This window comes from Oryx dammah, unplaced genomic scaffold (assembly GCF_014754425.2).
Source record: "Oryx dammah isolate SB20612 unplaced genomic scaffold, SCBI_Odam_1.1 HiC_scaffold_17, whole genome shotgun sequence".
NCBI classification, from domain to species: Eukaryota; Metazoa; Chordata; class Mammalia; order Artiodactyla; family Bovidae; genus Oryx; species Oryx dammah.
Genome location: NW_024070201.1, coordinates 27,654,745 through 27,671,852, shown reverse-complemented (window position 1 = coordinate 27,671,852; position 17,108 = coordinate 27,654,745). Strand labels below are relative to the sequence as shown.

Below are 17,108 nucleotides of genomic sequence, written 5' to 3'. Positions count from 1 at the left end.
AAAGCATCTGCCCGCAATGCGGGAGACCCGGGTTCGATCCCTGGGTCTGATCCTTGGGTCGGGAAGATCCCCTGGAGAAGGAAATGGCAACCCACTCCAGTATTCTTCCCTGGAGAATCCCATGGACAGAGGAGCCTGGCGGGCTACAGTCTATGGGGTGGCAAAGAGTCGGACATGACTGAGTAAATTCACTTCACTTCACCCCATTCATCATTGTGTGATGGTCCAGTGAGATAATGCTCAGTTGCATTGAGATCCTTCTGCCTTACAGCAGCCTCTCACACGTACGAAGTTCTAAGTAGTAGGAAATGGGTGTATATAGGGGGTGAGCTGGGTTGACAGATTTTAATTAAAGAGCTGATCTTTTAGCCCATTGGTCTTTCCAAGTGGCTCAATGGTGAAGAATCCGCCTGCCAGTGCAGGAGATGTAAGAGATGTAGGTTCGATCCCTGGATTGGGAAGATGATCCCCTGGAGGAGGAAATGGCAGCCCACACCAGTATTCTTGCCTGGAAAATTCCATGGACAGAGGAGCCTGGTGGGCTACTGTCCATGAGGCCACAAAGAGTCAGATACAACCAAGTAACTGAGCATGGACTTCATCCTGCTGGTTTGTTTAGAGGAAGAGTCTGAGCTCTCAGCACCCCAGGGCCATGCTTAGCTATCTCCTCTGGGGCTCCACGTGGACCCTCTCTTTGGGACCAGTACTCTTCCCCTAAGAGGGCCCAGGTGCTGGACTGGGAGCCCTGAGGCCACGGTTTGGAGGCCTGTTCTGGCCTCCACAGCCTGGAGGATTGAGCTAACAGCAAGCGATGCCCTATTTCCTGTTACCTGCATGTTACTGGGTTAGATGTCAGTTTTCACAATAATCCTGTCTGGTGTTTCTTACAGTGAGGTGTCTAAGACAAAGGTTAAGCCACTTGCCCAAGGTCATCTCACCAGTTGATCCCAGAGGTGTAGCTGTAATGACAAGCAGCACTGCTTTAGTATTTTCCACGTGCCAGGCCTGCTCCATGCTGCTGGTATTATTTCCTTTTATGAATGAGGAAACTGAGGCTTCAGAATGATCGTTAGCTCTTGTCCAGGGTTACAGCGCTGCTCAGAGGTGGCGGCAGGGGTGGCTTGTTTGATGCTGCTAGCCATGGGCCTCTGCTGGCCGTGGAGGACTGCCCCAGCCCTTCCCCCTCCTCTCTGCTCTCTCTCTTTAGTCTCTCTGTGCTCTCCTCGCATCCGCAGGCAGTGCCACGTCCAGCACACAGAAGGGCGGGGGGACCATAGCCCCACAGAGCTGGGGGTGCCTCCCTCCATGCCTCTCTCCTCCATCTCAACTGTGCGTCTTCCCGTCACAGCCACGGGGAGGGAAAGAAAAAAGGCCAGGAGAGGACTGGACGGGGCTGGCCTATGGGAAATGCAGCCAATTAAGAAGCTCTTGATGAAGCCACAGGGGCTGCAGGTGCACAGCCGGAGGGGTTGCTGGGCCCTGAGCATCACCCTGGCAACCATGGCAGGGAGAGCAGGAGGGCACGCTGCCCAGGTGCCTGCTGAGGGACAAGGTCGGGAGGCAGTGGGGCTCTGGCTGCACCAGCTCTGCTTGGCAGAGGAGACATGGAAGGATGGAGAAGGGCCCTGGGGAGAGGCCAAGCAGGGGAGGATCAGAGAGAGACAGAGGTGGGCCCCTCAGCTCTCCCCCAAGGCTGGTCCAGCCCACCCAGGGGCCCGGACAGGCAGAGCACCTGTAGGTGACAGTGCCCCAGAAACCAGCCCTGGGACGGAGGCAGGAGGCCTCCACTGCACACGGTGAAGCAGGGGTCATCTGAAGGCAGGACCAGGATTGGAGGTCAGGCTGTAGGTGGTGTCAGGTCAGGAGAGAGAGCAGCAAGGTGCTTCTTTTGGGAGAATCTTGGAGATTGCCCATGTCACTGGCGTTCCGCATTTTCAGAGATCTTCACTGTTTCAAATATTCTCTCTCATTGTGCTTATAAACCCCTGAGCCCTGCAGAAAGTTGTGTATGTTAACTACGTTTTCCCAGGCTGCCTTTCACTTTGAAGTGGCATACAGAAACGGCTATTGTTAGATCATGTCTCACGGTTCTTGTTTTGGCACGTGATGGTCACCGGGCCCCAAACCGTTACCACCCTGGGTCCAGGAATAATGTAGAAAGTTGAGTGTGGTTTCCTTAGAGGCGTTCTGGTACTTTTCCTTATAAAGCACACATCCCCTTATTGAAATGATCCTATTGCAGGGTGGAGGTGCTGCCCTCCAGGCCTGTACAACCTAATGCACTTTGTTAAAACTCACCAAAACTGGAAAGGCTAGAAGGTGGAGTTACGGTCTTGTAGAGGGGGGCTGGGTGTTTCTGAGGGAGAGTGGGGAGTGGAGGAGGTTGCTGGACAAGGCAGGAATGAGTTCCCTGGCAGGAACTTTTGGGTGGGCCAGGTGGGATGTGGGAGAAGAAGTGATGGTGGGTGAGGCCTGGGGTGCTGAGAATTGGCTTTCTCAGGTCCCCCACCCTGTCCCAGCCCAGCCTGTGACACCCTCTTCTTTCTGCCCTGCAATCTGTCTGCAGTTTTCAGGGAACCCTACACCGTCCGGGTGGAGGATCAAAGGTCGATGCGTGGTAGCGTGGCCGTCTTCAAGTGCCTCATCCCCTCTTCAGTGCAGGAATACGTTAGCGTTGTGTCCTGGGAGAAAGACACAGTCGCCATCGTCCCAGGTAAGAAAGGACCGTGGCGCTGCACAGGCAGGGGCGCAGGGGTGGGGTGCAAAATCAGAGGAGCCGAGTTGGCGGTTGAGCTCACCCAGCTCTCGAGGTTGATTCTGGTGAGCAGTTTTTATTGTTCTGGTGATGCTTCGGCAAAAAAAGTGTCTTCAGTCTTGGCTTGATGCGTCTCCGTGTGAGGTATTGAAAACCCATGTGCCAGTGGCCTGTCTGTGCAAAGATCCCATAAGACACAGGCTGGTCCTGCTCCCCCGAAGGAGTGGGCTCACCTTCTCTCCTGACCGCACTGATGGGTCTGTAATGGCCCATGGCCTTAGGGATGGGAGGCAAGGCTGAAAGCCCTTACCTATGAAAGACTGTGGGGAGAGGAGGGATGAGAGGCTGGTATATGGCCGATGTTCCCAGGATTCTCAGGGGACCAGACTTGAGTGAGCATGCGTGTGGGACTCATTTCATGAGCTGCCTAGACGTCCCTTCAGAACCCTAGCTGGTCTCATGCTGTGCCAGGAGTTGGGAAAGGGGTTGATTCCGTGTCGTAGGGTCTCTGTTAGGGGCACTGCGATTGCAGTCCCTTCGTTGCTGCTTCCTTTTCCCCATGCAGAGTTGTCCCTTCCACAGAAAACAGGTCTGGAAACCCCAAGAGAGGACCTCAGGTCCTCAGAATACCTCCAGGCCTCCAGTTACAAAACCATGGGGTTTTCCCATTGCTCCAGCATTTTCTCCCTGCATCGCTGTACATTGCAGAGGCCCTGCCACTTTTTCTTCCTTTCTCCATCAAGGTCCTTGGTTTTCCTTTTTGTAAAATGGAGGCACTTGACCAGATTGCTCGCTGAGTGCCCCTCCAGCACTGATGGCTCATCTCTGGGGTATAGGAAATGGTTCTGGTTGCTTGAGTTCTGCAGGTTAGTTGGAGAAGACGGACTTCTGTTCATGACACCTGTAAAGCTGGGGTTCCTAATCTTGCTACACAGCTGAAGTCCAGGGGAGCTCTTTGAAAAAACACCAGTGCCTGGGCCCCATCCCAGATCAGAAACTCTAGGGGCAGAACCTGGACATGAGCAGTTTTAAACCTCCTCCTCCTAGGGTGGCTCCAAGGTGAAGCTGGGAGACCAGTGCTTCAGCATCTTGACAGCCAAGGTGGTGCGATATTTTTTTGAGACATTAATTTTTGTTTTGCCTTTGGAACTTTTTCCTGCTCTCAGTCCCAAGCTGATGGGCAGGCCATTATATCTTCTGGTCTCAGATCTTGTACAGGAAGCAGAAACTACTTGATGATATCTGCTCTTCCTGCCTTTTGTAAAACCATGAGGGAACAGAAAAGATTAGAATGGGTGTTCTAGCTGGGGAGGAGAGCCTTCGAGGGCAGTGAACAAGCAGGAGACAGATGCCAGAGGCAGGGTGGTGCCGTGGGCTGCTTGGTGGGTATGGCTGGAGGAAGTGGTTGGACTTCACAGGGTCCACTGTGGGTGGCTCCATGGGGTCTGGGACTGAGGATAGGGTTCTTATATTCAAAGGAGGCATAAAGTACACAGCCTTTGACCCAGAGTGATGATGCAGGCAGGGACAACAGGCTGGTGAGCACCAGAAAGACCCTGGACCTTGGTGCCTCCTGGGGGAAGCCCCAGTAAGGATGGAGATTGAATGTCCTGTCTCTCCAGCAGTCACATGGAAAGATGATCTAAAGAATATAAAGAAATGTGGTATTTTCTTATAGACATGAATTTATAGACCAAGAATTATATTCATTAAAATAATAATTTTTGAGTGTTTACTATATGCTCAGCACTGGGCTAAGAAACTTTTATATATGACCTCATTTTATCCTCACAAAAAGTCTAAGTATATTTTTTTCCCTTTTCTTTTCTGAAGAGGAAACTGAGGCTCCAAGAGGTAAAGAGACTTTGGGTCATACATCTTATCATGCAGAGGGCAGGGCTGAACCCAGGATAGCCTGTGCCCTGAACCCCACATGGAACTGCCTTCTGGCACCCTTACAAATGTATCCAAGAAGAGTTACTCTGAGTACAACAGAGTGTACTCAGAGTACACTTGTGTGCTGTAGACAAGGGGGATCCTGGCCTCAGGGAGGTGAAAAAGTCAGTGCTGGTATTTGGGAAAGGTTCATAGAACTGAGTCAAGTGTAATGACTAAGAGCTCTGAATCTAGGATCAGACTGCCAGAGCTTGAAACTCAACCCTCTGGGTAACTTTTACCTCCATGGTGGCTCATTTTCCCCAATGATAATAAAATGGGGTGATGATTGACCTACTTCACAAGGATCAAGTAAGAATGAAGCTAGTTCATGTGTCAGATGTTTCAAACACTGCCTGCCACACACTGAGGAAGGGTTGGGACTGTGATGATAATTATAAGGGGACGAGAGCGTTCTCCTCTCTGTCCTGCTGCTTCCTGTTGTGGGGTGTATATTTCTGTGTATCAGGGTCGTGTGCCCCACCAGACTGAGTTTCCCAAGGGTGGAACCTGGGTTGTTTTCATGCAAACACCCCTCTGGCTCCTAACACACCACCTTGCACCACAGGACAAATGTCCCGTGGATATGTGAACAGATGATTGGGAGAGTTCTTGAAAGAAGGTGGGAACTGCATGCACAGAGGCATTGGGATAGGCTGAGCGTGGGGGGCATGAAGTAGTTAGACGCTCATCTCAGACAGGAGAGACGAAGGTTAACCTGGTTCCTGTGTGGAGGAGCTGGAGGCAGTGAGCTTCCCCCAGGCTCACTGTTGTTGGTGCCTCAGGGCTGTCTTTGATGTCAAGCCTGGGCTGGTGGCCCCAAAGGGCATAATTATCAGGGAAGTGGGCTAGACGCCAGTCTGCTGGGCTCTGTACACATCGGTTCTATAGACCTCTTCCTTGCCTTGAGCCTCAGAGAATTTTCCTCCCCTGCCCAGTTCTCCAACTCCATCCAGCATCATTCTAGATCCTCTGTAGCTATGTTTTAGATCCAGGGATGGACTTCCCAAAGCACATGCAGCCAATTATAACAGCCTCGCAGAGGAATTCATGAGAACCAGAAGGAGTAGAGTTTTGCATCCTTCAGGCTCTGTAGATAAAGGGCCAGAACTTGGGTCTACCTGCCCCAGGCTTTAATTTTGGAAAATGCAAATTGCTTATCGATTTTTTCATAAAAACAGGATACTTTGCTATCCATACCACACTGATGTGTGTGTGTGTGTATGCACGCACGCGCTTCAGCTGGGATGTTGGACAGCGGCTTTTCATGGTGATGGGGGAGATATAATGATGGGGTTGCCTTGAGGTTAAGGATGCATTTCCTTAGGAGCTCGAGTGACTTTCCTCTGACACTTTGGGGCAGCTTCTGGAGCAGGGAGAATGATGTTGACTTTGATCTCTGGGTCTGCAGGGCTGGTCTCAGATCCTTCAACCACAGGGCCAGTAGGTACAGGCGAGAGAGCAGGAGGAGGAACAAGAGGCTTGTGTGGGCCATTCAGGGGTAGTTAGGAGGATGGGTGCTCTGGGAGGAAGGGGTTGTTGCAGACCCCTATAAATGAGGAGGGGGCCCTCCAAGGCCTGTCTGAGAGCAGTTGAAGGAATCAGAGGCCAGGGCCCTAAGCAAGCCCTATGGGTTGGTATTGGCTCACGGGTTGGCCTTTCCAGTTGTACCCATTGGGAGGGGCAGATAAGCCTCCTGGAGCCACTGCTGAAACTCTGAGCCACTTTGGGGCTGTGCTTTGCACAGATAGGTAGAGGCTGGAGAGACAGCCCAAAATGCTACCTTCCCCAGCACGACCTACAACCCCTGCCCATCTCTTCCTCCTCCTTCCTGCCCCCCAAGCTGGTCAACTTCCTCTCATCAGGCTCTTCAGTGATGTATGTAAAATAGCACAGAGCCTCTCACCTAGGAGCTGGCAGAGTGCTACCTCTTACTTCTCTCCCGGGAGACTTGGTCTGAAGCAAACTGGCTCTACAGAGTGTGTGGAGTGGGGGGTGATAGGGCAAAAGGCTGTGTGTAAACATAAATTAAAATTAAGACCTCTAGTGAAGCTGAGATGTGGTTTAATTTCCCATCTGCATGATCACCATTACAATGCATGTTACTGGATATAAAGATAAATCCGACCCTGTTCCTAATAGCTTTTAATTTCCACCAGACCCGATTATATTGATGTGGGCTCCTTGTGGGAGTTTCCCAGCATGCTCTTCACCAGCATCCTGACTGGTTGTCTGGGCCCCAGTGGGGAGTTTTGGCCACTGCTCAGATGTGTGGACCAGATGTATCTGCCTGGGTGTGGAAGACAAGCCTGGAGCAGCTCCCTGGTCCAAGTGGGCTGGGCTCTTGGCTGCTGGGTTGTCCTCAGGGCTTGGTTGAGGTGGGAGTGCACGATGGACCCTCTGTGTTGGGGGAAGGGAGAAGCAGGAGCAAGGAGAAACAGCTAGAGGGTTCTTTTGGAAAATGGGCAGTGTTCCCAGACCACAGGTGGGAGTCAGTGAGCACACCACCCATCTCCCCCCTTCCTAATTGTTCCCAGTGTTCCAAGTTGCTCATAGGTTGTCATACCTATTTGTATTTGGTCCTGCACCTCCTCCGCCTGTCTGCAGCGATCCCCTCTTCTTTATTATTGACACTGCACTCTTCTTTTGTCCTTTAAGCTCGTTCACATGTGTCCCCGCCCACGAACCTTAACATCAGCCTGTAGCAGACCTGTGGCTCCTCTAGTCCCATTCCTGGAACACTTAATTCCCTGTGTCTCGCAGCAGAGGAGATTGTTTCTGTCTGTCTGCTGCAGGAGAGTGGACAACTCCATCTTTCCCATCTCTTTATCCCCAGGGCCCTCACAGCACCTGTTACAGTGTAATAATAATAAGATTAATGATAATATTCGTTATGTATTGAGACTTCCTTTGGGTTAGGCATTCTACATACATTACCTCTAATCCACACAATAACCCTTTAAGAAAGACAGTTTTTTGCTTTTCTGTCCATCCCCCGCCCCAATTTTGTATAAATGAGGACAGTGGAGGCCCAGGGAAGTTAAGCAACTTTCCCAAGACCACACAGCTAATAAGTGGCCTGGGTCTGAGCTGGGCTCCTCCAGTTGCTCTATCTCCTGCTGCCTCTCGGGAGAAGGCTCCTCATTAGGAATGGCCTGTCCTCAGATTCTAGCATAGGAGGAGGGCTCATCCCTGTTTCCTGCACTTGCTTGGGGGCCAAAACACGGCCCCAGCACTTGCCCTGGCTTCTGGCTCTGTGTGCAGTGACCAGAGGCTTCGGTTTTTCTCAACAGCAACAGCTCTCCAGCTGCAAGATCAGTGAACAACCATTCTAACAAGGAGACTTTATCAGGCCCTGGATCTGTTTGGGGCCCAGTGGGAGACACAAAGTTGGTCCTGATCTGGGAATTTAGGATTCTGTTCATGTCATCAGCTCTGATGGACAAGGATGGATAATCCCAGCACAATAACAATCAGATATGATCTTGCTTGGCTTTGGAATACAGGATTAGTGTATTAATTGCATTTTGCTCCAGCTGATGCTAAAGCTACTTAGATCCCATGAATCTCCACCAACTTGGATGGGATGGCACAGATGAGAGAGCCCAGGTGGTGCTTGGAAAACTGTTGGGCACATGTAGGCTACAAATGAACAGAGTCTCTTACTGTAGGGCCTTTAAGGTCATATGGTCCAGCCTCTTCATTTATTGATAGAGAAATGGAGGCCCAGACCAATGCCCTCTTCTGTCCCTTCCCTCTTCTCTTTTGCTCATTCTCAGAGCATAACATCTTAACTACTCATGGGATGCTTTTCTTTTACTATCAGACTTCTTTCCTTCTTTGTCTGTCTAACCTACCCATCTTTCAAAGTCTGGTTCAAATACCCCCTTTTTCCCCATGATGTCTTTCCTGATTTCTGCTAAGAATGGATTTAAAAATCATCCAGATTAACCTCCTTCCTGGGGATCCTTTTCTGAACTCCATCTGAAATTTATCAGTTCCTTGCTCAAGACGCTAATCGTATTTTATCCTATAATATTTTAAAATCTGTGTTAGCCCCACTATGAGAATGTTTAATCAGCAAGAGCGGGAACTGTGTTTCATTCAGACCCCTCCAGTATTCAGAGAAGATGATTAATGATGGTGATGAAATGACAGATTCTCTCTCTCTCCCCTGCTGGACTGCCCTGTGGCAGGCAGGCAGGAAGGAGACCTGCCTAAGGTCACACGGAAAAATGATACTTAACAAAATCTAGACTTGACGGCATTTGATCTCTATTACACTGAGCTGCTTCAGAGCTACATTGAGAGAGACCACTTCTGTGGATTCCTTCTGTGACACTCCGTTGTTTAGGCGCAAAATTGGGGATCTCAGCTCTTGACTACTTAAGGGCTTGGAGAAAATGGGCTGGGATTGTCAGCCTGTACTAATATCAAATAGATGGTGTGCTCAAGGTGATTTAACAAATGGGTGCCAGGCAGAGTCTCATGCCTTTCGGAAGAATTAAGCTTAACTATGACCTGTTTCTTGCCTTTAGCAGCTCCTATCTAGGGGTTTTAGTATCTTCCCAAGAAGAGATGATGTATCAGAGACTGGGATTCTTTCTGATGATGTCTGCTCAGAAAGACTCCTGAAGGAGAGGGAGGCCTTGGAGGAGAAATAGCATGTTGGGTGAGGTCACAGTGTGGAAAGACAAGGAGGGGATGGGGAGACCTGAGGATGTGGCTGGAGGGTAAATAGAAGCGTTGAGAGAGAAGTCAGTCTGGAAAGGACATCTAACTCATAAAGGTTCTATCTAGTTCTAGAAAAAAATGGCAGCCTGATAATAATGACTAGTGTTTATGGAACACCTACTAAGTTTCCAGGCTCTGTTCTAAACATTTCATACGCTTAGCTCATTTAACCTTCGCAGAAATCTGAAGCTGAGTAAATAAGCATTCTCCATTTTATAGATGAACAAACTAAGGCACAAGGAAGCTAATTGAATTGCCAAGTTAGTCAGCAGTAGAGCCACAATTTAAACTTTTGCATCCAGACTCCATTATTTGTGCTTCTGAACTCTTTACTGTGTTGTCTCATAAAAAATTAATATACAGAATATATATATATATATTTTAAAAACTGCTGCAAATCAACAAGAAAAAGAAAACACAATAAAAAATAGGGCGACAGATACGAGCAGACAATTTACCGAAGAGGGAGAGGCAGGGGAATGTGGCAGAAAGAAGTCAGGCTGTGGAGTCTGCTAGTTCTAATCTGTGACCTGGAGCAACTTACTTACAAAGCTTCAGTTATTTCACCTATGAAATGGGGACCATGAAACCTATTGTATATGGAATCCTTTAGATGAACATTAGGCCTCTGACAAGACTTGGATTCTCAGATGGAAAGAGTGGGCTAAGCTCAGAAGGGACATTGCCCACCCAGCTTCAAATGTGGTCCAGCCATGGGCCATGGTACCTTCTATGGGTACCAGGCTGGAGACAGGACACAGGTCAGCCGGGGGATGCAGCCTCCCAGAGGATCTGTGATACTGGGATCACTGGAGAATGGTTTCCCCTAAACATGATCTTGAGAAAGCTGTAAATAGCTGGGTCCAGGTGGATGACCACTGCAGTGCTTTTAACTCAAATAGGCCATCATGATATCCGGGCAGAATGAGAGAAACAAAACGGCTGTTGTTTTATTAATCTCTGTATCGCTTATGCCTTGCATGGTGCCGGATCAGAATGATGTTGAGGAAAGAAGGAAGGAGTGTGGTTTGGTATCAGCACAGCAAAGATCAGCTCCACAAACTACCCGGGTCTCATCCACTCAGTCTCGAACCCTGGCTCAGTAATAACACTAAGCAGTTTATAAGGTGCTTTTACATGATCTCATTGACTCCTCAAAGGAACCCCCATTCCTTTCTCCCTTTTACAGATGAGGAAAGAGATGCAGTGAGGTTCTGGGACTTGTATAATTAGAAGAAAAGTCAGAAGGAGGAGATAGACATGTATTAAGATATACTTTTATGCAGGGCCCTGTGGCACGTACCTGGATGTCAGTTACCTCATTTAATTTTCCTCTTAACCCTTCGAGGGAGGCGTGCTTACCCCCATTCTTAAGTACGAAGAAATGAGATTCAGAGAGGCCAAGCAGTTTGCTCCAGGGTACACAGCTTCTCAGTGGTAGAGCCTATGCTTGGACCCAGAGCTTTTGTCCCCAAAGCCCAAGCTCCATTTCGGTAACAAACTTTAATGACTTCACCCGGAAGGCTGACCCAGGGACTCACGACAATTACTCTTTCTCTCGTCCAAGCAGTTGTAGAGAGGAAAAGGCAACTGATCCTTGATTTTGTTGCTGTTGCTTATTGTTTGCTTTTATGGGGAAGGGAACATCTGATTCAGACTCCCTCATCTTCTTCTTCTGAGGGCAGAGAGAAAAATCCACCTTCAGTGCCTACTGCAGTCCCCAGCCTTTTTGGCAACAGGGACCATTTTTACGGAAGACAATTTCCGTGGACTGGCGGTGTAGGGGGCATGGTTTTGGGATGATTCTAGCATACTACATTTATTGTGCACTTTATTCCTATTATTATTATGTCAGCTTCACCTTAGATCATCAGGCATTAGATCTCAGAGGTTGGGGGACCCTGCCTTAACAGACCCTTTGAAGGTTAGAGATTACAGGGAACCATTTTGAAGCAGCCAAGGAATTCTCTCCTAAGTCAGATGGCCTAAGGTGAAATGATAATCATAGTGATAGTAATAGTAAGAAAATGAGTGATCAGTGATTGAGATCTTGTGTGATAAGTGCTCTTCATGAGTCATTCATTTCATCTTCATAAGTGTCCTCCATAGTAGGTGGCATGATTAGCTCCATTTTGCAGATGAGCAGCCTGAGGCAGACAAGCCAGTCCCCTGCCCAAGGCCACAGAGGGCATAGTAGGGCAGGATCTGAGCCCAGATGGTTCAATTTCAGCTCTTAGAGGAGACCTGGGTCACTTTGCACTGGACCCTGACATCTGTGTCATCTTTCACTTATATAGTGCTCTCGGGTTTATAAAGCCAGTTCACGGGCAGCATCTTACTGAATCCTTCCAACCCATCTGTGGGAGACACATTCTTAACCGCACTTAAGAAGCCAGGCTTGGGGAGAGCGGAGGGGCCCCTCCCGAGGTTACACAGCCAGGGATGGGTGCACCGGATCTCTGGTTTGATGCTCGCATCCCAGGAGCTCTTGAGGCTCCCACCTGGAGCGCATGCCTGCAGCTCCCCAGCACCCCTTCCTGTCTCCCTGCAGGCGGGCTGCTCTGCGTTTGCATGCCAGTTGGTTGGCTCCAGAACCATCAGCCGCAGCTCCTCAGTCAAGCAGAAATGTCTGTGTTCACAGGTGCCTCTGGCGGCGTGTGCATGTGTCGTATTTTGCTTTTCCATTTAGTTCATGGCAGGTGCTGCATTTCCCAAGCACCCACTGGGTGAATTTCAGGAGATTTAAGACAATTGCAGATGAATGCTCTGCCCTGGGATCACGCCATGGCAATGGACACAGAACAAGCAGCATTGTTTGCTTAAGTTGGCACCTCTGTAAGTTACCCTGAAATCAGAGCAGAATTCTTTATAGAAGGTTATCCTACACATAAATCATCATTAGACTACCTCATTTTTGTTTAATGCCTACCTAACTGTGCTGGAGTCTAAAAATGTGTGTTTAGTGAAGTCAAGGGTTGCAGGGAAATTATAGGGTTTTCAAAAACCCATTTGCTTTGCTGGTGCTCACATCAGAATCAATCTTGCCTTTAGTTCTCAATCTCATTGCAAACATGCAGTATGGCTCGCCGAATTCTGGCATTTAATGTAGGGTAGCATTTATTCAGAAGAAGCCAACGGTGCTTACAGAATGGTAGAGCTATGTATAGATGGCACTTCCTGCCAAGCCTGTGATTTTGAACTCTGTTGCGTACCAATGAGACTTTGCCGCCAGAGCTGGAGCCACGTGGGATGGGCCGGAGCAGAGGCCGGCGGTGGGAGGGGAGCTGGCATTCATCACCCCACAAGCCTCACTGCACGAGCACATAGTAGGTACTCAGACAATGACTGTTGAGTACCTGGAGAATGTTTAACCAGGAAGGTGACTGACCTTTGGATTAGGTTGTAAATGAAATGTTGTTTTTTTGTTGTTGTTTTTTTAGCCACACTGCATACCATGTGGGATCTTAGTTCCCCAACCTGGGATTGAACCTGTGCCCCCCTGCAGTGGAAATACAGTCTTAAGCACTGGACCATCAGGGAACTCCCTGAAATAGATTTAAATGATGGGAAAGATGTGGTCCTGGGGCTGCTAGAATAAAGCCTTTGTTGGCTCCTTGGATGCCCGACATCTGCCAGACCTACTTGCAGCCCCATTGTGGTGCAGTGATGCTATGTAGCAAAGCTGAAAGGGTGTGGGCTCTGGCCTCCGAGATACTAGGGCTCAGATACTGTCTTGCTCTTTGCTTGCCACGTGACTTTAGTTAAGTCCTTTAACCTCTCTGAGCTTCAGTGTCCTCACATGAGAGCAAGAGAAATTGTGTACTTTTTCTATATAAGGAAAACATATTTTCCATGTATAGTTTATATTTTTCTATATAGACCTACTTCCTGTATATAGAGCCTTTCTCTATATGTAAGTTTTCCATTTTTCCTGGTTCTGAGCAGGCACGTGATTAACTGTACCAGGATTAGTCATTTTCTTGAGACCCGGAAGATCTCTGTAAGGAATGAGATTCCAGGAGTGAGCATCCGGGTGTGAGCATCATCTCATGTGTATACAAAAGCGAGCATCCAGGGATGAGCAGCCAGGAATAAGTATGCATAAGGATGGTCTTGGCTCTCATTACCCTGGAGGTCACTTGGCCTTCAGGGTGAAGGGCACAAGATTAGAAAGGTCAGGAGACAACATTCATATGGGGGCAGAGGCAGGGTAAGTCCTTCGTATTACCCCGCATGGCTGACGCCTGCTCCCTAACATTTAACCTTGGCTTTTGTAGTCTGGGCTTCCCTTGTGGCTCAGCTGGTAAAGAATCTGCCTTCAATGCGGGAGACGTGGGTTCCATCCCTGGGTTGGGAAGATCGCCCAGAGAAGGGAAGTGCTACCCACTCCAGGATTCTGGCCTGGAGAATTCCGTGGGCTGTACAGTCCATGGGGTCGCAAAGAGTCGGACACAACTCAGCGACTTTCACTTTGACTTTGCAGTCTACCTGGCCTCTTGCTGTGCACAGGATCCTCAGGAGTCTAGGCATGAGTCTTTTGGAGCTGCCGAGCCTGCCTTTTGTAATGAAATAAATGCAAAGCCAGTCGGAAGTAGAACAACCCTCTGCCTTCCAGTACACGGGGCAGAGGGTGCTCAGAGGCTTCCTGTAAATTGGGAATGTTTTCCTCTCACACATGGAGATTCCCCTCTTCCATTTCAAGGCCAGGGCTGGGATCCCCAAGAATCTGGACAGTCAGCTGGGAAACAGATGAGACTGGGAGACAGAAGCCTGTGATGGCGTGTGGCAGTGTGCAGCCAGGCATCAGATAACCTTTGTCCTCTGTGCGGTGTTCTGCTGGGCTCTCGAACTTTGTGAAGCAAAGGAATCCCTTCTGAGAGCATGTGGCAGGGGTCCCTCTTCGCTGCCTTTCAGAATGGGATGCAGAAAAGGAAAGGGCTTCTATCTGGAATATTCCAGAGCCTTCTCTCCTGACACCGGCTGAGGGATGCAGTTGTGAGAAGTTCGAGGGACTAGCTGTCCCCGTCAGGTCTACTTGCAGGGAGAGGCACAGACTGTCGGACTGCTCCTGGCGATGTCAGGTCCTACGCTGACTTCATTCCCTGCATCTCTCTAGGTGGCTGTGTTGGCATCAGCAACAGTCAGGTGGTTGAATTTTCAGTTCGTTATTTAATCTAGCAAATATTTTTTGAGCACTTCCTGTGTGCAAGATGCCGTGTTATATAGACAGTGATTCCCAAGGGTCTTTGCTTGAGGATCTCAGGGGATGTGAAGAAATTCTTCCTGCACACCAAAGAAATTCATATTAATTAAATATATGTGTGTGTATACAAATAATATGCACGGTGTAACTTGTACAAGTTGACTCTGCACACACATGTACTCACACACTCATACTTCCTTGCCTATGTAAAGGGGTGAGAGATTCACCTATATAGACCAGAAGCACCCCAGAGCAGGGGCCAGGGCAGACAGCTTGGCCCATTGTCTATAGGACAGCGCATCGGCACGGGAGCGTAAAGGTCAGAGGTGTGTTTGGGTGAGTGAGTGACTCCGGGCCTTTTCTCCTGAACAAAGAAAATAAATCCTTATTCCCTCCTCAACTCCTCATTCAGCTCACAGTCTTCTGGGTTGGACTGGGAGTGGCCCACGTGTTCTGAATTTCATGGACAGTTTTGAATGGATCATGATTTAATGAGGCCTATTTGGTCCAGGAAGGGTGAATGGAAGCTAGGATGATGTGGGGCATGATCTACTTACCTGCAGAAGGCTTGCTGTCTAACAGGTGGGATGAACTGGGGACACAGGTGAGCCCATCACGAAGCAGTGTGTGATGCGCAGACACACGGCCTCTGGGGGCTCAGAGGCGGGCGCCCTCCCTTCTGTGATTAGCACAGGCGCCGTGCAGGGTGGCAATTCCCGAGGGTCGTGGAGGGTGGATATTTTGGCAGGCGGAGCTCCTGCAGGGGAGACTGTTCTAGACTTGTCAGCTCTCAACTTTAGAGTCGCCTGGGGAGATTTAAAAGAAACACCAATGGCCAGCCCAACCCCTAACAGTTAAGTCAGGATCCTTGGGGGAAGCCCCTGGCACCTGTATTCGTGAAAGCCCCCCGGGTGAATCTAGTGAGCAGCTGGGTTGCAAACCCCTGTTTAGGAGACCATGGTGTTGGGGAGCGGATGTAAAATCCAGGAGCACCAAGAACAAGGCTGCACTCATTGTGGGGAGAAGCCTAGTTTGGCCAGAGCTCAGGGTCCACGTAAGGGTAGGGTATGGTTGATGCTGCATTGAGTTGTGTATAACTGAGGGGCAGTGGGGAGCCACTGAGGATTTTGATAGGGAATATTCTGGAAGGACTTTTGGGAGTTAGTCTTCTATGATTAAGGATTTTCCTAGAGACGCAGCGGTCATTCTTGCTCCGCCTCCTGGAACTGAGGTCAGCCCTTGAATTTCCTAGGAACGACCACTGGGCCTCCTTCAGTGGCCTCCTTCACTGGGCTGTCCCTCACCCCACACTCTCCCTCTTTTTCCTGCCACTCCCCAGGCGGCTGTCCCATAACCCAGGGCACTGGCAAGGTGGACGTGGGAGCTTGCCAGCAAGGCCTGTGGGAGGAAAGGCCCCGTGATGTCACACCCAGAGTTTAAGCAGGATGGGGATCTGAGGCAGGCTCAACATTCTCTTTATAATACATGTGAATAAATTTATATTGTGCTTTTAGAGTTTACAGCATACACAAAGTGTATGTTCCACTTTGACTCAGCACAGTTCTGTGTAAAACAGATACCCTGACTTCAGTTCAGTTCAGTCGCTCAGTCACGTCCGACTCTTTGCAACCCCATGAATCGCAGCATGCCAGGCCTCCCTATCCATCACCATCTCCTGGAGTTCACTCAGACTCACGTCCATCGAGTCCGTGATGCCATCCAGCCATCTCATCCTGGGTCGTCCCCTTCTCCTCCTGCCCCCAATCTCTCCCAGCATCAGAGTCTTTTCCAATGAGTCAACTCTTCGCATGAGGTGGCCAAAGTACTGGAGCTTCAGCTTTAGCATCATTCCTTCCAAAGAAATCCCAGGGTTGATCTCCTTCAGAATGGACTGGTTGGATCTCCTTGCAGTCCCAGGGACTCTCAAGAGTCTTCTCCAACACCACAGTTCAAAAGCATCAATTCTTTGGTGCTCAGCCTTCTTCACAGTCCAACTCTCACATCCATACATAACCACAGGAAAAACCATAGCCTTGACTAGGCAGACCTTAGTTGGCAAAGTAATGTCTCTGCTTTTGAATATACTATCTAGGTTGGTCATAACTTTTCTTCCAAGGAGTAAGCGTCTTTTAATTTCATGGCTGCAGTCACCATCTGCAGTGATTTTGGAGCCCCCCAAAATAAAGTCTGACACTGTTTCCACTGTTTCCCCATCTATTTCCCATGAAGTGATGGGACCAGATGCCATGATCTTCGTTTACTGAATGTTGAGCTTTAAGCCAACTTTTTCACTCTCCTCTTTCACTTTCATCAAGAGGCTTTTTAGTTCCTCTTGACTTTCTGCCATAAGGGTGGTGTCATCTGCATATCTGAGGTGATTGATATTTCTCCTGGCAATCTTGATTCCAGCTTGTGTTTCTTCCAGCCCAGCGTTTCTCATGATTTACTCTGCATAGAAGTTAAATAAGCAGGGTGACAATA

At 49.2% G+C, this 17,108-nt stretch overlaps 1 protein-coding gene across 1 annotated transcript in view; it reads left to right on the top strand.

Moving 5' to 3' along the window:
* The window catches only part of LOC120876103 (Down syndrome cell adhesion molecule-like protein 1), a 26,927-nt gene extending 19,532 nt beyond the window's left edge, over positions 1 to 7,395 (top strand). The window contains exons 3-4 of the mRNA XM_040257792.1: positions 2,567 to 2,713; positions 7,349 to 7,395. Of these exons, the coding sequence (XP_040113726.1) occupies positions 2,567 to 2,713; positions 7,349 to 7,395 (194 nt within the window). The remainder of the gene's footprint in view (positions 1 to 2,566; positions 2,714 to 7,348) is intronic.
* The last annotated feature ends 9,713 nt before the right edge of the window (positions 7,396 to 17,108 follow it).